The 18,123-nt window shown below is 37.9% G+C and overlaps 1 protein-coding gene across 2 annotated transcripts in view; it reads left to right on the forward strand.

The window, feature by feature from the left end:
* The first annotated feature begins 6,839 nt into the window (after window positions 1–6,839).
* The window catches only part of LOC140667756 (retina and anterior neural fold homeobox protein 2), a 45,895-nt gene continuing 34,611 nt past the window's right edge, over window positions 6,840–18,123 (forward strand). Inside the window, exon 1 of one of the 2 annotated variants that reach the window (XM_072895973.1) lies at window positions 6,840–8,071. In XM_072895973.1, the coding sequence (XP_072752074.1) occupies window positions 7,897–8,071 (175 nt within the window). In that variant the 5' untranslated portion in view covers window positions 6,840–7,896. The remainder of the gene's footprint in view (window positions 8,072–18,123) is intronic. The other variant, XM_072895974.1, reaches the window with a different exon arrangement.

Consider the following 18,123-nt stretch of genomic DNA (forward strand, 5'->3'; position numbering starts at 1 on the left):
TACATGTGATTCATTTTTTACTTCTGTTCACACGCGTTATAAATAGTACAAGCTATGACAAAAGATGTGTATTTAATAAATAATTATAATATCAACAATGTAAAAAATTTTATTCTTTGCCAACTAATTTAACACGTTCTTTGATTTTCTTTCAAGCAAAACAGAAATCGAATCTTGGAACGAGCTATCCGAAAAAAATCTGATTTTTTGTGGATTTTAGGTCCCGATCCCTTGATCACGAATTTAAGCGATAAGAGTGATCCCCTCGATCTTCGAACTTTCGTTGCTTCCTCCACACCCGCGTCTCTCTTGACGGCTACGCTTTTAATCGCGCGTACGGCCGCCTGACCCCAGATCCACGGTCCCCGTAGTTTATTTAACAGCGCCCTGGGCATCGGTAAACACGGGTTAGCGAATTGGCCCCAGGGCGAGACCGAATGATAGTTAACGTACCGCTAAACGCTATTGGAGAGAGAGACCTCACGTCCCCCATCCCGACCGTCGTATAACCAAGGCTCGTATATTGCGTGCGCGAGGGGAGCGAAATTTAATTTTGTGCTTTTTGTACACGCCAAATCGTCCACCCTCCCGCGCGCGTCCTCCCTGTCTTCATCGCGACGAAACGACGGGAGGGGACGGAAAGCGGGGCGAAAAGGGGGGAGGGGACGCGAGCGACGCCGGCGTCGAAGAGATTTCGCCGCGCTTTCATGGAGCGTCAGGACGGCATAGCGCAGAAGCAACGTGGTTGGCTTCTACATCGTTTAACGCCGGTTTATTCTGCGTTGCTTCGCAATTTGACGCAGAGCTAGCGAAATAGTCGCCCACACGTTTACGAGAGAATCGCGAATCTATGTTTATTCGAACCCTCCTAACCCCTCCTGGACACCGACATGATGCGCGGTATATAAATATCTCCATCTTGCAAAAATCAGAATACACAATAGAATCGAGCAATGTTAAAGAATAATTATTCAATTCTGAGTAATGTCTTTGAAATCGCGCCGTATTATACGTCATGTATTAATATGCTACTGTAATTAACTCTCATGCACCGAGTGAATTGTACGCTCACAAAGATGAGAGTAAAGTTAAATCTCGGAGTTGAATATGTTTAATGTTTTATTTTTCTGTCCTTGATCTATTTTTTCGACTTTCTCGGTTGCGTTTTCCGCATTATTTATAAAGACTTTTCGTAATAATATAACGGAGATTTTTTAGAAAATAAATACAAATAAATTTGTAAGATTCGAAAGTCCTTTCATAATATAGACCATAAAGCTTAGACTGCTTATCCGTAAATCTGCCAATGTTTAAGTGAAAATAACGAAGAGCTTTGATCTATATAGACGATTCTAATGAGAAATGTAGAGGCTTTATTCAATGAATTTCGCAATTTCAATTCACATCCCGCGCTGGCTGAAAATTTAAACACACACTCCGCTTCCATTCGTGAATCTGTTAATTTGACGTACAAAAGAACGTACGGTCCAACCAATGAGAAACGTATATATTATATACATTTATACAAGAGCTAGTAAAAAAAAGTTCTCTTCTGACTGGTTGCAGCTCATCCTCTTGCGATTCATTCCGACGGTTCGTAGATATTAATTCACGTGCGAGCCGATAAAATGTACAATAATCGACGCTAAATTGCACACTGGATTATCTCGTTACGGTAACGATAATCTTCGTCACGGCTGTGAAGGCCATGAGGTGCTTCTAAAATGAGAAGTTACTGCACGAGTGCGAGAGACAGAGAGAAAGGAAACGACAGAGAAAGAGAGAGAGAGAGAGAGAGAGAGAGAGAGAGAGAGAGAGATAGAGAGGAAAGAGAGAGAAGGAGCGAGCGAGACGGTACAGAGATGGTTGACTTGATGAAATCATGCCGCGAGAATTAAACGGAGGATACCCCCGGCGTGTGTCGGAGTTGCGGGCGTGTGGAGGCACGAGAGGACTCGGGCCCGAGCTCCAATTGGCGGGAGCAAGACAACGGTAGGAGTTGACTGCAGTGTATACACAGTTAATTAAGCTGGAGTACCACGGCGGAGCCGCCGAGGGAGGAGAGCGGGAGGAATCTGGCCAGAGAGAGAAAGAGAATGAGAGAGATAAACGATTGACGAGAGAGGGAAGAGAAAGGAGAAAGAGCTGGTAGGACGAGGAGGAGAGCAGCGAGAGAGGAAAGCAGAGGAAGCAAAACTGAACAGAGAGAAAGAGAGAGAGAGAGAGAGAGAGAGAGAGAGAGAGAGAGAGAGAGAGAGAGAGAGATCGAATGGAGCAAATGCGCGCTGCAAGGAGAGAGGGACAGAGGGAGGATGCGCTACTCTGTCCTGTGGGCTGCAAACGTAATTTGCTCTCTGGATATGCAGTCCCAGCGGTTCTCATCGTGGCTGGAAATAACATTTTCTTGCCGCACACTGTGATAATTGATATTTTGCATTTTATATGAGATACGGGTGGCCGAAAAGTTTGCCATTGATAAAAATTTGATAATTGTATATACGCATTTGTATATATATATATGCGAGATAGAGTTGAAGAGAGAAAGAAAAACCCTTCCGAATTTACTGTAACGCTAATGTTTCGTTAATATGAGTGTTGTTAATTTTATCATGTATTTCTCTCAGTCTCCGCTGGAAAATGTTCTTTCAAACGAGACCCGTCGCTTCGCGAAACGCCCGCTTCCTCTCTCGCGAGGCTGCACGAGCGAACGAGCAAATCTTCGCTCAGCGTTTCACTTGTATACTCGTTGTATACAACGGATCAGACGATAGAAATCCGCAGATCCGACCTCAAAGAGCGCCACCCGCTGCGAGTTTTCCCAAAACCTGTCGTGAAATCCGTCTGACCGCTTTACAATACAACAGAGAACAGCTACGCGAAAACGGCTACCGTGGACCTAAACAAGCTTCTCGTAGCGAGATCCAATGAATCTCTCGCGGTGGGATCTCTCTCTAGAAGCGGAGTTGCACCCTGGAATCTCGTCTTTTATCCCGCGCTCTGTGTCTTGATTCGCACCTCGAAGAAGAGTCTCTGGAAAAAGAGAGGACGGGGAGGATTCGGGAGAGAAAATTGGAGCGGATTTTAAAGCTCGGGGACCGTCGAAACGAAATTAGACTTATCTCGATCATCGCGGATCCGTGTAGGCAGCTGCACTCTCGTGAGGACACAAGAATGGACACGAGGAGCGGTCCTCCCTTTGTGGCTCGTCGAGAGACTCGCGTCAGATTTGCAAACAGTTCTCCTTGAAAGAAGCGTGCATTCGGCGTGTTGCTCCTTTCGACGGCCGGACACGCGCCATTGTGAGCGACCGATAGGAACCGATGACGGATCTAAGAACGCGCTACAATGACACAGTCGAGAAGTATCGAATGGAGAAATCTGGATATACACAGAAACCGAATTTACGGTAATTTTGAGCTGATCCGCTTTCGATGGACCGTGGATGATAGGAGGAGAATAGCGAGTTTATATAGTTTGAAACGTCGCTTTGAGGTGTCGAATTCCTCTTATTTTGCTGAATGTACAATAGTATATTCATATAGAGATGTTATCGTTTCAACGATTTGAAAATATCAAGTAATTATTTTTTTTTAACGACTATATTTACATTTAAAAAATTTCAATAATTTACGCAATTATGAAAACTAAAAATGGAAAATTTATTAGTTTTATCGAATAGATTTAACTATATTTATATTAAAAATATTGCAAGATATTATTTCATTTTCTTAAATTTACTCATTTTTCTATAATTACTTTCATTGAAAAATACATATCTTTGATTGATACATATTTATTTTGATTAAAGATTATTATTACACTCAATCTTAAATTTAAATTTATTTTAAATCAAATCTGAAAGACAAGGAAATGAATAAAAATTTGTATTCGAAGTTTTATTTTTAATCTTAACAAATTATATACTACTACTCTACACATACGTATGTATGTTGTAAACATATTGTTCTCGTAATTTTGATAATTGAAAATATCATATATGATATACGTCAATTTATCGATTTTTTTTGCATCACATCTATCTCAACTTCACAAACATCTTGTTTTTCAATAACAACAATCATTCATATTTCTCCGTAGCGTGAAATTATATGCGTCAATAGTCTCTCTCATGCAGCTCCCGTTTGTCTTCTAAAAAATCGTTAGTCAGCCATCAGTCCCTTGGTTTAAGTCGAAACGTTTAACGGACGACGCAGCTACCTGGCTTTACTTTGAGCCCTCTTAAGACCTCTCTAAAAGATCGCTGTCTGAGAAATTAGCTAAAACTGGAACTAAGTGCCTCGGGAAAGCGGAATCCTGACAGAACCGGCGCAGAATAAACGTACGCACCGATCTAAAAACTCGAGCCGATCCCTCTCGCTTCATCGTCAGATATTTATCGCGGTAAGTGGGATCCGGTTAAATGCAACTCATGATCTGATTTCTGCGGGACCTAAAAGCTTTCCTCGCCCCATCGGAGGTCGCGAGCCAGATTCATAGCGGAGATTGAACGCCGATGAAAATGGCGAAATTGTTTCGCGCGCGTGTACGAGTACAATATGCGCCCGAAAAAGCACGTGGGAATGTCGTTTTCGAATGATCTTTGAAACGCGAGGTGAATATACTGTTGTTACAATTAAATTGATCTCGATTTTATTATCTCTCGCATGCCTTTCTGTCTACTTTATTGATTTTTTAAGAACATTATTAAAATATTTAGTTTCTATAAAATATGACAGCAATTAAGAACTAATCAGAAAAAACTAAGTAATTTCGATACCTTGACAATTATAGATGAAAACTGCTTTTTATCTCATTTATATAAATGTAATCAATTGTTTAAAAGTAAGTTATAATTTTAACAGTTAAAATTATAATTTCAATTTTCAAAATTTATTCTAGTCATCTGTAGAGATTATAAAATTCTTTTTATAATCGGATTATAAAGAGTTTTTATTTCAATTTGCATTTATTGTTCACTGAATATAAATAATGAAGAAGATGTATTTTATTATAGAAAAAAAGGTGCTGTAAGATTAGATTTATTAAAATTTTGGTTTCAATTTATTTCTTTCGACTAGGATTTAAAAAAAAAAATCTTAAATGTGTGTCCGACGAATAAACGCAATATCAATACTATTGTGATTCATCCTCCGAGAGTGCGGTGATTCTTTTTTTTTCTCGCGAGGTGCAACGCATATCGCACAATCGGATTATAACGGTGGCGAATTTTCGGCGTAGCAGCGCAGGGGACTTTTCTATAACGGAAGGAGAACGCGAGCTCTCTTGTCCGCAAACGTATAATTTGCCTCGATTTAGCCGGATCGATTTTGAGTAGCTACTGTTTCGCTACAGGCAGATATCTTTTGTGGCGCGGTTTTGTGGGCGTACACTTCCCCCCGGGCTAAAACGCCAAATGGTAACGACGATACGCGGAATCGAACGCGGAATGGGAAACGGGGATTCGTTTTGTGCGCACGGTTTTCGGCCGGCGCGTCGGTAAAAAAAAAGAAACAATTTCCAACCCCGGATCCGCCATTCTGGTAACCGGAAAACGTCCACTTCTCGTCTCTTTGTCGCGAAGCTAATTTGAAGAGTGGGGAGGGAGGAGAGGATTTACGGAAGGAAATAACGGTAAAAAAAAAAAAAAAAAATCTCTCCAAATACTATTTTCACCGAAGTAAATTCCCATCTTATTTAACTACAATTTTACAATAACATTGCAATATACATACACATATATATACATATATATATATATATATATATATATATATATATATATATATATATTAGTTTAAGATTTTTGATAACTCATAATAAAAGTGATAATATTAAATCGCAAAATTAACAAGAATACCGTTGGCCCGGATAGTTATTGCGAATTTATTTGAAAACATGATATTTGTTTTTAAACTTGTAAAATGAGACAATTTATTTCAATTTGTAACGTTTGCGCGAGCGACGCCGAGATTGTATGCTATTGTACATGCACAAAATGCTACAATATACGTGCGTGATCATCGAATTGACATTACGTAAATATACCAACGCTTCGACTACAGCCAATAAAATATAAACGAGGCTTTACTTTATTGTATCGCGCGAAATTTCCCAATGACGTTCATGCAGGAATAATATTTTTGTTTGTTCAACGCGGTAAAATAGCCGCGAAATGAATACCTCGCTGTCGAAAAGGTCACTTCGCGAATGCGATATAAATTCTTCAGTCTTTTCTAAAAAATGATAAAACTTTGATAAACTCGGTATACAAACATAATGTTGAATTTTACGTACTTGAAACACGTATCAAAAGTTAAAGTCATCAACTTTGTCAGTTGCATCAACAATTTTTAATCTCTTTCCCTTAATGAAAACGAATCATGCCATCATAAACTTTCCTCTCAATGCGAGTTGAGGATGCACAGGGTGCATCGCGGACAAAAGCAGGGCGTAAGGTCCTCGCGAATCTGCGGGGCATCCAGAAGCGTAGGAGGCTCGGCATATAAGCGGTAAGCTTTACCTCATTTCTGGCAATTACAGGGGATGCCAGAATCCGCCGCAAGAATCAACCCACTCCAGCCGCGTGTGTGTACCATCCGCCTCTGTTTAGGTGAACCACCCCTTCGTGGTGCGCGTGTGCGCGCGAGTTTGCTCACTCGTGTGCGTCCATCCCCTACATGTACGTATACAGTCGCAAGGGCACACATACACGCGCGCGTGCACGCTACCCTCGTGACGCTCGCACATATACACAGTGGTGGGGTCGAGACGAGTCATGGGAGTCCGTCCGCCCTCCTCAACCCTGCGGCTACCCCATCTAAGAGAGAGGGTTACTATCAAAACCCCTCGATTGAGCACCGCTGATCTCGCCATGTTCCCGTATCCTGGTCGCGATTGGCTACGAATTCAACGAACAACCCCGCCGATTCGTCGAATCGAGCCACGCCTCGCGAGGCTGCTGCCCGGACCACCTCTTTCGTCGGCAAGTAGTCTCTCCGGGAGTAGTTGTGTACAGCTGCAACAAAGGCCACCCCGATAGACGACGGCCGGCTAGTCCTCGTTGACACGACGCACGCTCAAGAGCTTCGACGGGGAAGATTCCATCTGACTTAACGTCTGCGAAAGTGAATGAACGAGGACGAGGTCGAATGTCATTCCGTCAAGAGATCGGAGGATACCTTTCCTCCCTGTCACTTTTCTTTCATCTAAGTAGGCGATCACAGTGGATGCAGAACTTTCAAGAGACTCCGTTAAGAGCTCCGGATTTTGGAATTTCGAGTGAGTAAACAATAGCAAAGAAACGTATTGCTCTTGGAAATTAGGACTAGGACTGGCGATGAACATTTTGGAAAATTTCCGCCAACGAACATTCATCTATTATCGTTGATGTTAGAAGAGACAAGTCAGTTTCGTCGACAGAAAATGTTAATGAGAGTGCCATGATTTGTGAAGAGGTGATGAGTGACGACAGGGATTCATTATGAAGTTTAACTCCGTGTAATTGAATGAACAAACACATCGGAGTGAATACCGTATAAGAATTTAATTTACTTTCGCGAATATGATCTTATTAATCAATTGACGCGCTCTAAATAGTCCAAGACAATCTCAGGGAAATAAAGATTTAAAAATTTACATGCACACTTTTTTAAATCTGCGTTTTCTCTCAGTTTCATAAACATTATTGCAACTGATTAATCCCTCTTCCCTCTCAAGCGGTGCGTAATGTTACTCGAGATGTACTTTACGGTGAAGAACACGTGTGTTAAAAAGTTACATCGCTCAATCATCAAACTGTAGTGCATCTACAGAATCATCTAGGGATCCTTAACCGACAACAAGGTGATTCAGCTCGAAGCAATCTCTGCGAAGAGTCCTGTGTACGAGTTCCCGACGATGGATTCTCAGCAGTTGGTTGACACAGCTTCTCAGAACAGTCAGGACATCGTTTTACCAAAACCAACTAGCAGCACCCCGAGACACAGTATCGATGCGATTCTTGGATTGGCCAGTCATAAAAGAACGCATCAAGAGATGGAGGACACAAATCGCGACACGCAAGAAAATACTGGTACCACAATTTCACTACTATATTAATTATATATTTAACATGTAAAATTATTCTTATTCTCTTCTTTAGATACGATTTTAGTGCATTACAATGAAACTCTTTATAAAATTTCGAAATTTATTTATTTTCAGTCTATTATTTATTTTAAAATACAAAAATAATATATATAATCATTTTTTCTAATATATATTCTGCTAAAATTAAACAGTTAAAATGACGTTAAAAATTTATCACATTAAAACATTAATATTAACTTTAAGTCTTTGAGAGTTGTCAAAATCTAAGAAAAAACATTATCACGTGATCATATATGTATTTTGTAACATATTTGGATTGCACAGCTATTGTAACAAAAAAAAAACGCAATGTTTTTCTCTTCGAAATTTGCAAAACAAGTTCTATTCGCGTCTCTCCCAGCTGGATGTCGCATTGTTTACCCTCGCCAGTCGTTCGGAGTTCGCTAAAAAACAAAGAATTAAATATGTGTTGTCCGCTAAATCAGCATGTTTCTTTCTTAAGTTTACCTTTACGTTTTACAATCAAAATTTTGAACGAAAAAACGACGCAAATTTGCAAAAGATCTCGCTTTCTCGTGCCGTCGGATTGATCGACGTCGACGCAGAAATAACGTTCTACGCGGAATTTCTCCATTCTAAGGTAATATACAAATAAGGTAATAACACATTGATCTCAAACTACAAAATACTCATGCTTTCTTTCGAAACTTATTAATGACATAGTTTCGATCATCCGTTTTATCCAATTACTTTCTTTCACGCCTACCCACCTGCAGTTCATTAGTAGCGTATCACATCATTAATCACTCCTTCAGTATCGCATTCCAGCGTTAGATATTTATTATACATTTTATAAGTCGTTTATTGATCATTTACTAATTATCAATTTTTAATTTCTTTCTTTTTTCAAATTATACCAGATTTTGATTTTAAATTTCTCGATTTTGTGAGTACTTAAAAATCAACAAGATAACTCCGCCGTAGTTTAAGTAGAGTTACAGTTAGATATATAACTGTTATGGTATCATTGCCCCAAAACAAAAAATCAATAGCGCGTTAATAGCACTGACGGGAGAATGAACTGAATTTCGACCGACGGCCGCGTGTAGTTTTCCACGGAGACCGATCATTTTTTTCGCATTTACGGGTTAATTCGATTAGCAGACTAAACCATTTCACTGTCCGTCCGTTGAATCTTGCATCCTGCCGGACAGGCACGATCAAGCGCAGCGAATTAGCTTTGCTATCCTGTCTGGCAGTTGCGTTACGGGCAGTAATGCAATTTGATCGAATTTCGATTAATTATCACTGCAATAGTGCGACCGCCTCAATTCCGAGGACAAGATTTAGGGAAAACAATAGGAAGGTGAACGCAACATAACAGGAAGTAAAAAGAATAACTAATGTTCAAATGAATTCGCACAATGCAATAATTATTTAATAATAAAATTAATAGCTATTATTAATTTTATTAATTGATGATAAATTGATGTAAACATATCATTATTAAAAATGTTATTAATTTTACTATTGTAAAATTATTGCATTATTTTATTTGTCTAAGGATATTGTCCTGCTCGTAGGATAATTCCTACATAGAATAAAAATTTACATTGCAGAATAATCATTTTATTTTTGTTAAAGCTTAAAATACTTCCATATATTTGAATTTTTAGCAGACATAATGATATAAAAAATATAAATTATTTGAACTAAAAAATAAAATTATTGTATGACACTTACGTACACTTTACGATTATAAAATGTTATGGTCCGGTAAAATAACTCGTTAATAATATAAATAAATATGTATTATTTTAGATAATAATTATGTTCATTGCGCAATTTTCTATCATACTGATGGGATCAATTTCATATTATTTTTTTCATTTTCGTAAACTATTTATACATTCTATTATTTAATTCATACAATGTTTCACAATTGATGGGAATTTATCCTAATATAAATGCAATGTATAATGCTATTTTATTTCTATTACGCTAAAATAATTCGAATCAATACCTCACTATACATCCATGATTCATACATCGATGATTAAATGTTCGATGAGCTAAACGTTTCCGAAGCCAGCTGACCGCTTATCGTATTAATCATAACAATCAATGATTAATGCATTCAAATGCAATCCCAAGCAATCAATGATTAGTACATTTAAATAAAATCTATAAAAATGTAAAAGAATGTTCCTAAATTCATTATTATTTTCATTATCATTTCATCCAATACTAAAATATTGGAGATGAGAAAGAAAAACACACAAATGCGTATCTTTTATGAAGTAATTCAATTAAAGATTGGGACTTAATTGCACAAACACATTTATCTTTAAACTACAATGCGACAATTATCTTTTGACGAAATATTTTGATAAAAATTCCAATTGACACGATATAATAAATAATGAAACAGAATCAATATCACACAAGTTTTGGAAAATAATTAAAAATTTTAATTTTCTATTTCCATTAGCTTCGTTTCATTAAAGTAAAGCGTGTAAAAGATCTCGGATAATACATTGTCTCTGATAGATTGTCCAATCAGACCCGAGGATAGATGTTGACGTCAGTTTCCCGCGCGGAACCGGGTCGCACACCTGCCGCACGTGCGGTTCCGCGTGTTCACGCTTGGCATGGCGAGGACCTCGTCTTTCAACGTTAGCGTATAATTGGAAAATCGTTAGTATCTCGCGAGGAATCTCGTTTGCCGAACTAGACCGACGCGCGTTAATTCGCCGTCGAAACCAAATCGGGCGATCGAAACTGATCCAGGCGAGCCGATTATATACATATACGAAACGTACATACATATGTATATCCGATAATTCCTGTTTCGAGACACTCTCGTCTCTACGCGGCTCGCCTACGCTGCCCGCGAACTGTCGTTCGTGTCATTCTGAAAATGCGCGCGGGGCGAGAGCGCGAGTTATCGACGCAACACTTTCGGCGGAAGGGTCGGAATCGACAAAACAATTTTGTGCCGGCGCTGCCATTATTGGTAGATACTAACGGGAAAAAATGGGCAAACAGCTATATATCGAATATCATTTTTATAAGTAATATAGATTTACGTTGACAAAATGCGCATTTTTTATCTTCGCGACAAAGAGCGAGCATAATTGACAGACGGACATTATTGCCATCGACATTATCGTAATGTTTAATAATGTGTCTTTCCAGTTAATAATAACTTTTATAATAATTTGTATAAAACATTATTATTTTTATTAGAAATTCATATCTATTTAAAAGTAATATTTATTAATAATAAAACTGATCAAAGTAAAAAACACATATAGTATACATATGCACGTAATATAATTTAACATTGGACAATATTTAAATTATGAACCATTCGTGTTTCGGTAAATGTAGCTCGCGTGCAATTCTTGATTAATTCTTAATTTTACAAAATATAACGGGAGTAAATATTAGCGTCAGTGTATAAAAGAGACTTATTGTTTCATATATACTATATAACAAGTATTTTTATTTAATTAACAATTTTCATTAAATATTCCTAAATCAAAACGACATAATCTTGTTGATGATGAAAACGATAAAAGAAATCAGATCAACTTGAAAAAAATAAAAATCGTTCATCTTCTCTGATTCCGACCTATAACAAACCTGAATAAGCCTGTCAAGTCTAATATGTTCGACGTAGGATTAATCGTCGGCGTTTATTCCCGAGGATTTACGCTGATCGTTTTCGATGAAAACTATGGAATGAGTCTCGAGAGGGGGAGGAGAGAAAAGGACCAACCGCGAGAGAAATATACCAAGAGAAAGACGGAGGCTGCTTAGCCAAGACCCAATCTTGTCCCGCTAATCGAATTATCATTAATTATGATACCGTACGCGCGCGCGAGAGAGAGCAAAGTAAGAAAGTAAAAGACGAAAGGCCGCCACTAATAAGTATGAAAAAGAGCGTAGGTGAGAGAAAGAAAAAGATAGAAAAAAAGAGAGAAAAATGGAAAGAAGGAGAGATAGGTGGAAGCGGCTTTAAGTCGCTTCTTAAGAGGTGAATTGACGTGCCTACTAATGGATCGTGCCTGCCTCGTCCTCTCTCCTTGTTTCTCCCTCATCATCTTTCCCCCTGCTCCTCCTTCTCTTCTTCTTTCTCTACCACTCTTAACACGAGGCTAACAGGTCTGTTATCCTCGGCGAGAATCGGTTGTCTACCGTGCGGTCGCGATTGATCGAAATTAACTCGCTGGAATAACGATCGTTGTCGCGACGTGTGCGCGAGCGCGATATGCGTTATTTGTACACGTGTCACCGTGTTACATTGTGATTTTAGTATTTGTCAGATTCTTGTTTTAACTTCTGGATTCTTAAAATAAAGGTATATCGCATTAAGTATAAACTGCTTTTAAAATTAGACAAATGAGACGTTTGATATGTATCTTTATTTATGTTGCATGCAGAATGATTCGCCATATTATACTCGTATCCGGTACATACGTTTTACAATTGATTTTTTTTTTTATTTACTTTACAGCAAATTTAACATTACACACAAATAAATATACATAAAATATATACAATATACGATATTTGGAAAAGAATGATTGATATAATTTTTACAGGATTAAGACAAATTTTATTTAAAGAAAATTGAAATAAAAATCTCTCGATAATTATAAAGTTTCACTATAAAATAATAATTTGTACACGAAGATTATTTGGCTTTAGAGCATTAATATATGAATAAAACAAATTTATTTATTATAATTCATGAATTGTGTAGTGTCGTAAATTCGTAATTATTTTTAACTTTAAAATATTATCTGGTGTTAACAGTCGGGTGAACATTTCGATCAGATTTTTCTCATCATCTTTAGCGCATAAATTTAGTCAATAAAATAAAGGAATAAATATAATGTAAAAAGTTAATTACAGAAATGTATCGCATAACGTGATGTTATAAAAATTATTCGACCTGCATGTGGATAATAATTTATATTTTCGTGCATTTTAAGTGTGAATGACATTTTTAAATATAATTTTTATTAATTATTTTTGGCAGAGCTAATATTTAAAAAAAAATAGGTGAGAACAGAACATTTTTACATCACATTGACATGTTTGTTAATTAAATATTACCCTGCTTTGCAAGTTATTTTCTCCTTATTCGAAGAGCTCACTGTTTGCAAATAATTTTCTGTTTTTACATATAATTTATCTAATCATTAATATATTGCACCACACAGAGTATTGAAAAAAAATAATGCAACTTACGCTTTTTATTCCAGCCGATAGAAAGGATAGAAAGTGTAAGATGAATAATGGTAGGATAAGCCAATTAAACGACATATTAATCGAACAAATGTGAAATCGCTTTTAGTCCGCGAAGTCAATCCCGCGACGTGATATGAACAGTGATGTTAACACACTTCGTCGTATTAATTCTTCGTCGTATTACGAGAGTTTCCCACCAATGTCTGTCTAATTCCTTTTAACGCCGTGCTAACGTCATTAACTTTCCGCTTCGTAATTTCATCATCTGCCTCGCAAGTTTCACAATTATTCTGTCTAATTCAATTCCCGATACCAAGTCATCTTCCCCGAGTCGTAATTAATCGTGCGCGCGACTGATAATATCTATGCTAATTACGATAAATTACCACGACAAATTATTCACGACCATCTCGAACTTGTATGTGTATCTGCTACTTATTTATCTTTATAAATAATATTAGATTGGTCTGTGCAGCAAAACTGACTTATCTAAAAAAGTGATCGATCTTTTTCCTCTCCCTTTTTCTCTTTCCATAAAATAAAATTAGCATAAAGTATATATTGTGTTTTAAAGTCAAAAAAGTTAAATAACTTCTTTATCAAATAAAGTGTCAATATAAATAATTATGTAACAATCAAATTATATTTTCCAACATATAAGTTTGCAAAACTGTTTTCGACAAAAGTGCTAGTATTAATTATATCGTCAAACAGGATAAATTATGCCCGCGAATGCATATTCAGAATACTTTGTCAAATTATCTCACGAATAAATATTTCGTTATTTCATCTATTCTCTCTTCGAAAAAAATTCGTATTTCTGTCCGCGACATGACTCGCGTTATCACAATTTCATTATGTATCGCGTGTGTGTATGTATATCGCTCTATCTGATTCCAGATTGTGAGAAATATTTACGACCTAGCTTTTATACCGCTAAATTGACGCTAATCTGATCACGGGCTCTGATATATGATCTACCTACATTTATCAACTTATAACTGCAACTTAAAATGCAACATCTACATTTTGCAAAGAGTAACATTTTATACATCCGCAATATAAATTAATATCTATATTAATTTACGTTATACGTTTATTCGACGTATATTCGTTTAATTTATGTATATCCATTTTGATTTTCTCATTTTCTCTTATTTCGAGAGTCAAAAAGCAAATAGTATCATTCGCTCGCACACAATCCCTCTCTTTTCTATATATATATATATATATATATATATATATATATATATATATATATGTATATATATATTTTTTTAATTTTAGTCTTTATTTTTTAAAATAAATATAAAATGCCTTTCATGGAGACTTTTCTAAAAAAAACTTCTTGTAGCATTTTATACGGAAATTCGTAGAATCAATTTATATCTAAAAGAATAAGTACCTTAATGCATCATTGGTAATGTCTATATCATGAAAATCTATACAGATTTTCTACGGAGACGTAACATAAGGGCGTCGCGGGTCGCGTCGCGTCAGGCCAGAGCGCCGCACGTAAAAGCGCTTTGTTAGGGGGAGCAATTTCGATCGCGTGACAACACGCGGGTGCGCAACCATGGTGGAGGGGCATCGACGATTACATGTAATTTTATACCCTGTTTATTGTTGGGACCTCCGTCGTTTTTCGGCTGCAAACATTTCGCACTTACGATCGCTAATAAAACGCAGAAACAAACATATTCGAAAAATAATCACTGCGCTTTTTATTATACATCCTCAATATTTGCGCCGATATTAATTGAAAATCCTTGAATTATTTTATTCTTTCAAAATTTATTATCAAAGATATCAAACTTGGCCATAAATGCACATAAATTCTCTCAATAATAAATGTAGATAACTATCATTTAGAAAATAAATAAGAATTAATTAATCAATAACGAAAAATTATTTATGTCTCGACATTTTTTTAGAAGAATGATTTTTGTTTTGATAAAGAATATGTCAATAAACAGGTTGTAAAAGATCATTTTATTTGCGTATTCGAATCAATGCTTTCGTTTTCAATATTATTTTACCTCAACAATTTTTGTCGCGAGACCGATCGATCCAATCGAGATCTTAGCGCTACGCAACAAAGTGTATTTTTGCGTAAATACGTGAAAAATTCTTTTCCTTTTTCGTGCGCAAGCGGACGAGACGAGAACGCGCGATTCGCATCGTACCATTCTGCACCGATTTAACCAGATTACCGTTGGATCAAAGCTTGCGAGTAGTAATTGGCGCATAGGTGTCGCCGATCAATCGTACACCAGGCATCGTGGAATCTATTTTACTGCGCTCGGATGTCGAAGTGTCTCGTGATCGATAGTCGACTACGTCGAGACGGAAATCTGCATATATAGATGTAGATATGTAGGTAATATGTGTATCACATCGTGCAAGACAGAAAGGGAGGAAAGCGAGAGATATGAACATTAGCAAGGATGAGAGAGAGAGAGAGAGAGATAGAGAGAGAGAGAGAGAGAGAGACAGATGGATATATGTACATATAGATAGGTATGGAGGAAGTAGAGAGACGCTCGCGGTGCAGTATTGGCGTAATTTGTGCAGCGATTAGCAATCGGTACGTCATTACCACGATTAATATTGACGCCTGGATAATTCAGGACGCGCGCGCGTATGTGTGCGAGCCGTCAGTCATTTTACCGATCTGCGTGCGTGCGTACATGCGTGCATGCACATGTGCACATATCACACGCGCACAGGTCTTTCTGACTGGCTCATAAAGCAGACACACACATGTATGTATACGCGTACACGCGCGACACGGCGCGATGTCGGCAGAGATATCCCAATAAAGCCCGCGCACGCCACCGAACAATTAAATTATTAACTAGTAACGATAACGAGGGGCTGCCCGCGTTGGTTGCTATTATAATGAAGGCACCGTCAAGAATGTTTCCATAAATCGCGCGAAAGGAACGTGAACCAAATAAATTGCTCCTCTACTCCTGTGTCTTAATGTGTGCGTACATCCGGCCCGAAAGATTTCGGCCGTGTAAATTTTTGTATAATTGCCAAGTGTCAAATCCGTCGGGAATTACCGGGGCGACACGTGGCGTGAAATATCGAAAAACCAGCATCCGTCAAGCAGATCGGCGACGGTTGTAGCCGCTCGATTAGACGAACGTCGACGTGACGAAATTGTCTGGCGCTGAGAATTAATTAGACATGGTGACGGATTTAGAAAATATACAGAATATAAGGAAATAAAATTTAAATTGAATAAAATTTAAGCACATAATATAAAGGAGTCTTTATGTTTCATCTTCATTTTGGAGTAAAGAGAGAATAAGATAAATGCTTTAAGTTTATTCTTATCATTTATTTTCCAATTACGATTTATATTTTCTTTCGCCACGTATTATGTTTTTCGAAAGTGTTAAACTAATTTGTATAAAGTGTTAATCGTTGGACATTTCTTTTTTCGGCTGTCCGGTAGATGCGTACGTTTAAACGGAAATTCTAGCCTCGTGGCAAGAACCCGATGACAGCTTAAGAACCTTATTTCGAGCTTTATTGAGATATGCGCATTTGTGCGCTTTGCCGTCGCTTTGACGATATAATAATTCGATACCGGTACGCGAATAATCGACGAATCCGATATCCCTCTTGTCTGGCAAAGATTAAGCGTTCGCTCTCTTCTTTCACTTCCTCGTAAACAGCCTACGGTATCTGTGTGTGAGCATGTTGTAACAACGAGGAAAAAAAACTGTCGCGATTAAGAGCCTTACGCCAACTTACAAAGTAATTTACTCATATGCTGTGTTTTATTAATAACGCTATTATCGTTGCTATCGGTATCGGTCACTCTGAAATTTAATTTATTATAGATCTGGGAGAGAGAGTTTTTTAATGTAACGACTCTTCGAAGAAAGATAACCCGTTTACATTCGCTTACGCCGATAAAGAAAAACCTCGTTCGGAGATATCGATCAGAAACCAGTTCGCTAATTTACGTTCTCTCTCTCTCTCTCTCTCTCTCTCTCTCTCTCTCTCTCTCTCTCTCTCTCTCTCTCTTTCTCTCTCTCTCTCTCTTTCCATTTCTCTTTCTCTCTCGCTTTATTAATCCCCCGTCAATTAACTGGACTAACAGCTCCCGATGATCCGAGTTCTCCGTGTGCTTTAAATAAATTAAATTTACTGGGAAGTATTGGCCGGCGTTAAGTACTACCGTTTCTCTAACGCGGTAATAAAAACACTCGTCCGTCGTGTCTCGAGCGGGCAAAAGAGCACCGTTTCGCGGGCGGAGACACCTCTCGAGGATCGATACGTGCGTCGGATTAAAGAACGCGACAGGTGACAGTGGCTTTTACGAAGAAATTTCCGTCGAAACTTTGTGCCGCGCAAAGTGGCCATTGCGTTTCGTTCCGGAGATAAAAACTGAAAGAGTCGGGATGTGAGAGAGAGAGAGAGAGAGAGAGAGAGAGCCAGGAGGAAAGAGAAAGAGAGAAAAAGAGAGAAGGAAGAGGAGGGAAAAGAAGGAACGACACCGGTGATGGTCCACGAGAAGACAAATTCTGTAATCCTCTTTGGTCGGCGAGCTAAGCCCTCTATGTGACGGCACATACCTTTCCTCTTTCTCTTATTTCCCCTCCTGTTCTCCATCTTTCCTTGTCTTGCCTCCATCTCCCTCCTACGCTCGATCAAGGAAATTAGATTCCGAATCGACAGCCGTGCTTAAGTACAAACGACGGCGTGGTGTATCCTGCATCGAATATCGAGCAGTATCCATGAAAAAAATCTTCC

This window comes from Anoplolepis gracilipes, chromosome 7 (assembly GCF_047496725.1).
Source record: "Anoplolepis gracilipes chromosome 7, ASM4749672v1, whole genome shotgun sequence".
In the NCBI taxonomy this organism is placed as follows: Eukaryota; Metazoa; Arthropoda; class Insecta; order Hymenoptera; family Formicidae; genus Anoplolepis; species Anoplolepis gracilipes.